This window comes from Anopheles bellator, chromosome X, assembly GCF_943735745.2.
Source record: "Anopheles bellator chromosome X, idAnoBellAS_SP24_06.2, whole genome shotgun sequence".
Taxonomy (NCBI): Eukaryota; Metazoa; Arthropoda; class Insecta; order Diptera; family Culicidae; genus Anopheles; species Anopheles bellator.
Window position 1 is genome coordinate 11,108,265 of NC_071287.1, and position 11,150 is coordinate 11,119,414.

At 43.7% G+C, this 11,150-nt stretch overlaps 1 protein-coding gene across 2 annotated transcripts; it reads left to right on the forward strand.

Annotated features, from left to right (window-relative positions):
* The first annotated feature begins 2,125 nt into the window (after positions 1-2,125).
* Positions 2,126-5,793, forward strand: LOC131213177 (protein spindle-F). Of its 2 annotated transcripts, XR_009156950.1 has the most exons (3): positions 2,126-3,297; positions 3,386-4,071; positions 4,127-5,793. XR_009156950.1 is itself a non-coding variant. In XM_058207159.1 (2 exons), exons 1-2 carry the CDS (start codon positions 2,499-2,501, stop codon positions 3,820-3,822), a joined length of 1,236 nt encoding a protein of 411 aa, XP_058063142.1. In that variant the 5' UTR covers positions 2,126-2,498; the 3' UTR covers positions 3,823-5,793. The 2 variants fall into 2 exon arrangements, 1 of the variants encoding a protein (XP_058063142.1); XM_058207159.1 differs by having other exon boundaries at positions 3,386-5,793.
* Positions 5,794-11,150: the final 5,357 nt, after the last annotated feature.

Below are 11,150 nucleotides of genomic sequence, written 5' to 3' on the forward strand. Positions count from 1 at the left end.
CGCCCGAACGACAGGGCGAAAGACTTCTCCGTTGCCTTTCGCCTCGTTCGCAACTGGTGTGAAAGATCCGAATTTGTGAATTTACTTCCAGTCGGCTGTCGGCCAGGACACCCTGGCCTTTAAGACGATCCACATCAAAGACGTCCAAAACAGCAATAATACCTAAAATCGTAGAAAAAAAACAGGATATCGTATTGGAAAATCGTCGAATCACAGGAAGAGATTTAGTAGAAGCCCTAGGCATCTCATTGGGCAATGTAAGCATTATTTTGACTGAAGTATTGGGTTTCAAAAAGCTGTGTGCACAATGGGTGCCGCATTCATTAAAATGGCATTCATTACCCGCATTCGAATGCAGCGTTCTCGGAAATATTTAGGGCTTTTTCAAAAGGATAAAGTGGATTTTGTGCGTCGACTCATCACTATGGATGAAGCTTCTGTCTATCACTATTATCCTGAATCAAAACAAGAGGCTAAGGAGTGGTGAACCTGGTTCGTCAACCCCGAAACGAGTTCGTGTCCAGAGATCAGTCGTTCCTCACTGTCGTGCAGCGTCTGCGCTTCGCCAAGCTCCGCTGGGCTGGCCATTTCACGAGAACGGCGGAAGACGAACCAGCCCGTGAAAACTTCTTAGGCCGTCCAGAGGGACAGAGGGGACGTGGTAGGCACCGATTGAGATGGCAACATTGTGTCGACCGGGACGCGAGAACGGCTGGAATAGAAATGAGGTGGACGAAGGCTCTCGACCGCGAGCGGTGGAAGGGTTCCCTGCTGAAGGCCAAGACCGCTTGGCGGTTGTAGTCAGATAAGAAGAAGAAAGGAATTTGCGAAATGGTAAAACAATTAATTCCGATTATTATCGTAACCTTTTAGATCAACTGAAAGAAAAGTATTGTGAAAAAAGATCCGGTTTTCAGAAGAATAAAATGCCAGGCCGAAAGAATTCTTCGTCTTTTGAAGCAACCAATGACCAACCAATGATGACCAATTGATAAGATAATTTTTAATGACTAATGATATTTCGGGTATTACCCCGGTCATAACTAGGCGAATGTATATTTTCAAATATTCCAAAGTTACAGGCTTGTCAGAAACACACGATCGTTTGAGTAGCTCCACATAAAAAATCCGAAGATGTCAAATGGCATGATGTTGATGGCCAATTGACGTCACTAAAACGCGACATTATACGCCCATCAAAGTTTTCGGGCAGTAGACAGAAAACCGCTCATGTTGTGAGGCTCGTTGCCCCGCCGGCCACTGCAATCGGATCAACCCGTTGGTTGATGTTTGTGGTGACATCCGTTCGATATCCGTTCGATCTCGATATCTTTTGAACGGCCCATCCGCAAAGGGCCGTTCAAAAGATATCGAGACGTTAGAATTTCCGCGGAAATGCAAATGTCTCGATACGTTTTGAACGACCCTCGTTCCAGCACCTGGAGTTCACAATATTTCACGTCGCTGGTGAGATTGGTGTCGGTCGTTTACATTTCATTCTTCCGACAGATGTGCTAACAGGAAGCAGGGAAATAACGTACAATTTTGCGTACAAGATACGAAGTTCAACCCTTCGAGTTGGCCACGGGGTTGACAAAGGGTTGACGTTTTGGTTTTATAAACAAACCGAACCGTACAGAGCTGCTCATATGTAGAGAACGGGAACGCACACGCACGCCTTTTTTGAGAATGATTTCTGTGCCTACACACTCACACTACCCTAACCCCTATGCGTATCTGCTTCTCTTTTATTTTCTATCGCGGACCTATTGCCGTCCGCGTGAACCCTTGCCTTGGCCCAAGTTGCAGTCAGTGGTGTGAGTAAACCTCATATAAAATCGGACCACGGTAGCCTTTTTTTTTTTAATTTTTCCCGATGCGGGAAAACAACCTGTTTCTCACCCCCGTGTGTATCCTGTCTGGCATACAGGGGGGCAGGAATGCGATGTATCATCGCATTTTATTCAAATAATATATATACATAAATACATAAATAAAGCACATATTTACAAATAGATATACATTTAGTCACATTCGCAAGTCGCGGATGTAGTCGTATAGACGGTTCCAGCTCCGCTACAAGGAGCTGTCAGTCGCTACTCCGCTCTTGCTTTGCACAGCCGGACAAGGAACGTACGGTAAACAAGTTAACAAACAACGTCATTAACCCCACGGTTAACGAAGTGTTTGTCGGATAAGTTGTGCAGAAGGCCAACTTATCTTATTGCTGCAGCAGCCGCCGCAGCAGCAGCCGCAGCCGCGGCCGCAGCCTCAGCCTCCAGTCGCTGTTCTTCTCGCCACGCCTGTTGAAGTTGCAGCGTTACGGCTCGGCAGGCTCGGGCAAAGCGCTGCCAGCACTCCGGGGACCACGGTAGCCTATTCAGGTGGTGAACGTCTTTGGGAAGTGTTGTTGTGTTTAGACAAACAAACAGTGCCTGATGTCGACATTGTAAAAGTTCCTTTTCGGAAGTTCGTCTTCCGTTCTACGCACAGCAGCAATGAGTGGCGTAAAATCAAGAGACCCAAACGAAAGTGAGGTGTACGTACAGGTAACACATCACGGGGCGTTGCAAGCGGCACTACAGACGCTGAAGGAACGGTGCCAAACGTTGCAGAAGCGTATCTCGACTCTCGAGGATGAAAACCTAGCACTGCGGACGACGCAAAGCAAGACAACTGGTGAGAGGGGACAGGGTCGCTCCACCACCTCAATGGAGGTGGAACTGTTACGTCACAACGTTTTGGAGCTGTCCCGTCAGAAAGCCCAGCTGGCGGAGCAGATCGCGATGATAGCGGGCGAAAATAGGCAGCTATGGAGTCGGCTTTCACAAATCGTGAAAGACTTTCCAATAGCCTCTTGCATGGGTGAGCGGCAAGTCGACAACGTCGATGATGGAACGAACACTATCAGGGAGGCACTTGCCGATCCAGCCGGTGCTTTGACTGGGACTCCGGCACAGAACCTTATTCGTTCGCGAACTTTTACTAAAAATGCTCCCAATCCGAAGCTACGTGCACGTTTGCCGCACAGTACCATGGACGAACAACTGCTCAACCTGGAAGACGTTTCACTGCTCAATGCATGCGAGTTTCTTGAGAAAGATGGGTACAATACCGGCAATGAACTGCCGTCATTGGGGCTTACCGCTTCGCAGAGTGAGGAATTGCTTGAAGTGGCACTTGAAGCGAACCCCGACTTACGGCACTACACCGACGGGCTGCTAGCGATGCAACTCGAAGTCGTCCGACAACAGCTTGGCCTGAAAAGCGTCCTCAACCAACTGCAGTTGAAAAAAGGTAAGCAGAACATTCGATTACTTGCCATTCTCCATATTCCTGCATCATATTTCGCGGTCTTCTTACCCGTTGTAATGATTTTCCTTAGAACTTTGCCACCGTTGCAAGCATCGCCAACAACAAACGACTTCTGCCGAGAAAAAGCCTATCATGAAAGATGTTACAGTTGAAGTGACTGAGGGTGAGCTCGTACAGATGGCTGAAAGGCGACCACGCGATTCCCGTAGTAACGGTGCACATGATCAGCAGACAAACCCTGTGGAAACTTCAGGCGGCATGATGGATACCAGTACAACAGACGAGCTACCACTTGCGTCCCGAACTCTCGATCTGCTGCAGGAAAAGCTGCGCGCCAACAGTCTAGACAAAATGTGCCCGATGTGCGGTAAACTGTACGCGGCACAGGCACCGTTCAATGACTTTCAGCATCACGTCGAGTCCCATTTCCTCGAAGACGGTGAACTAGGAGACCTTAGCCTGGACCGAACGTACGAATACGTTTCGCAAACAGTAGGAAACTTCTGACCAGTGTCTGGAACTTCTCGTCGAATCTTCTTCTCTAGCGAGCTTTAACGTCGGTCATAAGACGTTGTGGCGAATTTATAGCCTTTTCTTGTCTTCTACACATTGATTTTATCATTGTAAAACATATGATCCGTTATTCATGTTTATTTCGATGTACCGTTGCAAGCTACACAAATATTAAAAAGAACCTGTGAATGTCACAATTGGTCTTGACCCAATTAACTATTTACCATGCTCGATCGAAAAAAGGTATTACCAGCAAAATATTGCGTTGGGCAAAAGTAATCCATTATTTTCTCCGTAGATGAACAGAATGAAGTCGACCCATTTCTCAACCGCATGGCTACTGTTTTTTTTCTTTTGTATTATAGAGGCTTTGAGCTATAGTGGCCTAACATTTGTCTCTTACTTGGCTACTGGTGACGAGAAATGGGATACGTACGACAATACTGTGTGCAAATATCGTGAAAGCAGCTCAACCGGTGGCCTAAACAGGACTAACGACCAGGAAGCTTTCACTGGGTACAAGGTGGACTTTAAAAGAATCATTTATTTAGAGTTTCTTTCGCGTGGCTAAACACTAAATTCAGACTATCAACAACTGCACCGTTCGATTAACCAAAAAAGGTCCAGCAGAAGAGGGTTGGTGTTCGATCAGGAGAACGAAATGTCACAAACGTTCATAGTGACTCGCCAGAAAGTCCTGGAGCTTGGATCACCTTTTTCGCGCATTGCAAAACTTCTTGAGTGATAAGAAATTGAGACCAAAAGAAGATTGTGAAAATAGATTGCTATAGTTTTTCGCCAATAATGATTAGGATTTTTACAATAGAGGCTACCTTTCAAATGGAAACACATTTTTCAACAAAACGGTACGCCTCCAGGTTTCGGTTCCTGCATGATTACCTACAACCATTCGGCTTGAAACGGCCAGGTGAGACGGTGCTAGTACTTTACTGTGGTAGGATTCGTTTGAAGATTGGCCGCCCAAAAACATTTTCTTGGAGTGGTGCAACGTGGTGTACGAAGATGTCATCCGAAGAGATCTCAGTCAGTGACTTCTACTAGGATAAGTATAAGTCGAAACTGAAGGTTTCCGTTGCTAACGATAACTAACGATGACTGGTTTATTTACATAAAAAGTACGCTTTATATAGTATTTTTGCTTGTTCCTTTCTCCTGGTTCCGTGGTTCGGAAGCTTTGTTGATAAACCCTTACTAAGTTTGGTGCCTATTCAAGGTTCTCTCTTCCGTTCCAACGATCTCTTCCGTCCGTGATCGTTTCTCAAGTGATTACATGGTATATCTATAATTTTTGTCCCATGTTGCGTCCAGATATATTCCTATCTTGTCGTTTACAACGATCGTGTAGATAAAACACGAAGTAAACAATCTATTAGACAATCTGGCTATTAAACTAACTACTGTACACTTTTGATCGCGATAGTAATTTTCCGAACAAAGTGCCCTACAATGTAACTACAATAAATATTTACACGCTGTTTTCAAATTATACACTGCTTTTGGATGTCATAGACTCATTGTTTACTTTCTCCTAGAAACTTTAAACTGGACCTAGAAACCTAAACGAAGCATGCAATAGCCTTGTCTTGTTTTGAAACAGCATTCCACAGGCAAAATAGGGCATCTGACAGCATTAACCTAGCAAAGTGGTACTTGTCTTGGCTTTTGCAAGCATTAACCCTTACAGTGCCAGCAATTTCGGCTCCTAGGGGGTCTAGATGAAATTTTATCATCAATTTTAAAAAAAGGGGTTCAAGAGTATCAGCAAAATAAGACTATTTGTAAAAGCATCCACTCGTATGTACAACACCATTCATTACTTCCGCTCAAATAGGGACTCTTCGAAATTTTCCCTCTATTTAAATGTTAGTGACAAGTTAGAGTGAAGTGACAACGTAAAACAAGTAGCGAAAGTGTCTCCCTAATTGCCCCATCCAAGTATTATTAGGTGGCTAGCAACTCATCCTGTTGAAAAAGGGATGAATTCATCACATTGTGAAGGAAGATGACGATGTTTGGATCATCGCCTTGACCGAATCGAATTTGTCCGTAAGAGTTCGAAGTAGTAGTCGAAAGAAGGTACTAGGGTTCGGTAACTCCCAACCACGCGTTTCGAAACATTCCTGACTGCGACTGTAAAAGGATTCAAAGCTGGATGACACGTATCTCGCATTTTTGTGGCATACTCACAAAATGTTTGGAAAGTTCATCTAAGCACTACATTAAGTGAAAGTACAGTGAAGTGCAAAGGAATAAAGGAAAAATAAAATGTCAAAAAGAAGAATAAAACACAAAAAGAAACACGTGATAACGGAACAATAATTGTATTGTAGCCAAGAAGGTTTGAAAGAGTATAACTACGCCGAAATACGATCATATGAACGATACGTGAGAAACCTTGATAAACAACAAATGTAATAGAGCTATTCAGCAACAAAAAATATAGTGAGATAGAAAGAAAAAAGCCAAACAATACCATCTAAATGATAGCAAGTGATTTAAACATATTTATATGCTTAAAGGCTATCGCTAAACTAAAACCCCCCTAGGAATCTTATAAGACGTTAAGATATCCATTGCCAAATTCCTGTAATCTATCAATGAATCTTAAAATTATCCGGTCATATTAAATTGAACAAGTAAAAATAGCAGTTTCATTACAACAGATGGATCCATATCATCCAGATGGAGAGACAAGCAAAGTTTACTCCTATCGTCAGCAGTATAGACTAGAATTTACAGCCAATACAGCCAATTTAGAAAGGCAGGATAATAGTGGAAAAAAGAGTAATAGCGGAGAACACGGGCGAAATTTGGGGAAATTACCAAAGCGTGGTTAGTAGAGACGAATTTCTGCAAAGTAGATCTTCTTCTTATTCGGCTGCAACCGTCGGACGGTTGTAGCTCGTCCGTAGATCAGACATCTCGCTACATCGATTAGTCTGTGATGGACGCTGCCCCAGCTTAAGTTAAGTGGCTCTAAGTATCTGTGGAGCAAACCATTTTAAAGAAAAAAGCGCAAACGCTTAGATCAGCGAGAAAGAAGCATGTTTATACAATACTAGCAGGTCCCGGTGAACTTCGCCATGCCCCATTTCATTCACATTTCCCGACTATCCGACGTTTCAGAGGATCGGACTTCTAGATGACGTCCGATGTGCTTCCCTTCCCGCCTCACGTTATTCCTCCGTTTTGGACGATCGGTTTCTCTTTTCATTTCCCGTTACTCATCCTTTTCAGACAATCGCGATTCCCGGTGACGTACATGATCGGCTTCCCTTCCCGCTTCCCGTTGGATACATGTCAAAACTCACACCAGCTGAATTTGGCTAAAATTGCTTGAAAACTATCCTAGTTTAACTGAAATGAACTTAGTTTTTGTGGGAACCCTCCTTTGTAAAGAGAGGAGGGGTTTCAAACATTCATCAGAACATTTCCTCACCCCTAAAACAAAAGCCTACAAAATTTGGTTCGATTTGCTCGAAAACGTTGGAATGGAACGTTACGTTACGTTTGTATGGAAGCCCCCTCTATCCGGAGGTGTGGGTGGATCAAACTTTCCTATTCACAATCCGGGATCACAAAACTACGCTGTGCAAAATTTCAAGCGGATTGGGTCAGTAGTTTTTGAGAAAAAGCGGTACAGACGGACAAACGACCATTTTTATATATATAGAAGATCGAAGAAGAAGATAAACGTTAGAAACGGAAATCCATAAGGGCCACCCGAACAACGCCTTCTGAGTGAAGCGCTAGTTAACTTTTCTCGCGTTTTGGGATGGACGTTCGGAGCAAAGAGAATTCAAATCAAGACGACTGTCTTCGTTGATCGTTAAACGTTAAGTGTTTTACATTTCATGGAAGTTTGGATTACAGACGTGAGAGATGAATCCAGCAATTGATGATGAGCTGGTTATTTTTATGGCACTCATTGGAATGTTTTGTCATGTGTTTTGCATATGTTTGTTTGTAACATGAGCTGTGGAAGGATTCCTTGATGCAAGTCAAGCGATTATTCTACGCTGCAATAAGCGATTATCACCTTTTTCGCGCATTACAAAACTTCCTGAGTTTTGAAAAATTGAGATCAAGAAAGGATTGTGAAAAAATGCTGCTCGGGTTTTCCGCCAATAACGACCAAGCTTCTACAAGAGAGGCATTATGATCTTTAAAAAGGCAAAGAAAATTCCAACGAAACGGTGCATATTAGACGCAAGGCGGACCACATCCTAAACATCCTCGAACATCGAAAACATCCTAAATTATGTTCTAAATTTCACTCAAAAATATTGGATTACTTTTCAGCCTTATACCTCCCGAATGAAAAATAATCTCATAATACCTAATCCAAAAACCAACAAACCACCACACCAAGCACAAAATTACCGGCCGCAATCACTCCTTAATTGCATATATAAAATTCTAGAATGAATGGTAAACCGTAGGTTCGGCCTTGTTCTATACATGTTTCTTTCATTCTATCCTGTTCCCCACACTTAGCTATCATCAATCAGATGTTCTAAACAAAATGTTGCATTTATGAAGTATCATAAGTTTTTTACAATTACAATTTTTCAGCAATTGTTTCACCTTTCTGTTTATCACTGTTTTTTGGCATTGATGCAATTTTTGGGAGGACGGCGATCGTTCGCTGCATCGTTGACATTCAGTGGCAGGAATATGGTGGCAACCCGTTAATGTTCACATCGATCGAGATGTCCTTTGGCCGATTGAGTTTGCGATACACTCGCTTAAGGGCGTTCTCTACGGAATAGGAACTTTAGCGTATGCTCAACTGAACCATATTGTGTGTTAATTAACTTACCCATATTTTGAACGTCAAGGGTAACGTTTATGGAAACAGCAGAGGCAGGAACATCCGAAATGCCGGATCGTCCGGCGGCATTATGCAGCCTTTCTGGCTTCAACGACCATGTAATGCGTTTGCGTTCTACGTTCAGCAGTTTTGAATCGTTCGGTCCATCGTAGCTATCCAATGGGATAGTGATTGCACAGCGTTCATGGTATGCAAGGTTTGAAAATGTAAATACACGCGGTTGAACCGCGATTCGCGAAGAGTGCCGCAGAGAGCCGAAGAGTACGCCACATTAGTGCGATGAAGATAGGAAATATTGCTATTGCGCTCTCTTTCTTGCTTTAGTTCCCAGTGGGATGTTTTGTCTTATGGAGAAAATGAGTGCCTTTTGGTATGAGTGCTCTGAGCCCTCATTCTGCTGTGAGATCCCCGGTTCCAGTTCTCTGTGACCGGGTGGGGTAGTTTGAACTTTCGGCAAAAGTTATGATCGCGAATTTCTATCATTACCATTTGTGCCTTCTCAGTGATCGGACCTCGGTTTGCAGTATCCGTTGATTGTGTGTGTTCATTTGATCGATAGCATCGTGATTCGTATAACCGTTGCTTAGTTATTTGTAGAGAATGCCGGCCACTCCGTTTGTAGAGATTTCTCTCAGAAACAAGAACGTTTACAAGACCCGCCGTGGCTTTGACATTCGGTCACGGCAGTTTATTCGGATGCCGACTATTCCCGAAAACAATGTGCTCATCACCCGGCAGGTGGTTTGCCAACTACCCAAATCCCAATAACTCTAACAGGTGCGGGGCTTTCCAGGATCAAAAATACAACCAGCCGGCATTTTAATACCTGAAGTTGGTTTCTACAATGTATTTGGCCCTGCACGAAGAGTTGGATCGCGTCGAAGTGTTGCTCCCGAAGCCCGCGCCGACAGAAGTGACGTTCCTGAGACGTTCTTGGAAGTGTCTACAATCGCGAAGTATTGCCCCGGAAGCCCGCGCCAGCTGAAGTGATCACCTAGGAGGAGCAATAAGCCACCTGGAAGAAGCGCTAACATCTCGTCAGTAGTACGTTACGAAAGTATACGTTCTTGAAAGTATCTAAAATCGCGAAGTGTTGCCCCGGAAGCCCGCGCCGGCAGAAGTGATCACCTAGGAGGAGCAAAAAGCATCCTGGAAGAAGCGCAACCCTCTTGTCAGGAACGGCGTAATATTCTGAGACGTTCTTGGAAGTATCTAAAATCGCGAAGTGTTGCCCCGGAAGCCCGCGCCGGCAGAAGTGATCACCTAGGAGGAGCAAAAAGCCTCCTGGAAGAAGCGCAACCCTCTTGTCAGGAACGGCATAATATTCTGAGACGTTCTTGGAAGTATCTAAAATCGTTAAGTGTTGCACCGGAAGCCCGCGCCGGCAGAAGTGATCACCTAGGAGGAGCAATAAGCCACCTGGAAGAAGCGCTAACATCTCGTCAGGAACGTCATAACATCCTGAGACGTTCTTGGAAGTGTGTAACATCGAAGTTTACCTTCGTCATGGAGCATCTGCATTTCCGAACAAACGAGTGCTGTGACTCAGAAGAGCGAGTTTTGCCTCATCGCGTGGAAGAGAATTGCTTCGAGAAATTTCGGGGTGATCGTGAAGAAAAGAAAGAGAGGGCTGGTGCCTGGGATGCGTGTTGCATTGCACAGATCGATGTGTTGTTGTGTGCGTGTTGTTGGTAGTTGGGGAATGCGTTCTTTGTAGTACTTGAATAAAATTGAAATAAGAGCCTCGACACACGAACAAAACAAGCACCCATTTTTTTTTTTAGTCTCTGATCTCAACTTGTGACTCTCTCTCACTATCCCCTGATTAGGACAAAAGAATACATTTCGACCTTGTATGTCCTAAAAACGGTCTGGGAGTTTCGTTATGTTCCTTTTCCTTATGTTTCTTAAATTTTTGTGATCCGTAAGTACGTATTTTTTAGGGTCTCATATATAGTTTTCTTTCACTCTATCATCTCCCTCACATTTATCTGTCAGCTGTTGTAAACAAAATGTTGCATTTATTCAGTATCACAAGTTTTTTACAATTAAAATGTTTCAACAATTCTATCATCTTTCTGTTTGGTACTATTGTTTGGCAATTGGTTGGCACTGCGTCGTCGCTTTCCATCGTCCGCTGTATCGTCCGCTCCATCGTTAGCATTCAATGGCAAAGGGAATGGTTGGCATGGGAAGGCATACCGAAAAATATCTGAAAAACTTTGAATTTATTGATTAGTATATTGATGTATTTGATACATACATTACATGAGAGTATACTTACGTAAAGTTGTATCGGAATGAAGCGCCGTTACCGTTCAAACATCGCTATTGGAATCACCTGAGAGATCCGCTCCAAAGTCCTTGCTCACCAAAGTGTTGGCCCACAACAATACGATAATACAAATCATTAGCTGAATGGAACGTTTCATGTAAACATATGCACCTTCAGAACTCTTCACTTTAT

What these genes read in the sequence shown, in the direction of transcription:
- LOC131213177 (XM_058207159.1), top strand. Translation starts at nt 2,499, where the DNA reads ATGAGTGGCGTAAAATCAAGAGACCCAAACGAAAGTGAGGTGTACGTA. An exon ending in CCAACTGCAGTTGAAAAAAG is followed by an intron (nt 3,298 to 3,385) that starts GTAAGCAGAACA and finishes GATTTTCCTTAG; the next exon opens with AACTTTGCCACCGTTGCAAG.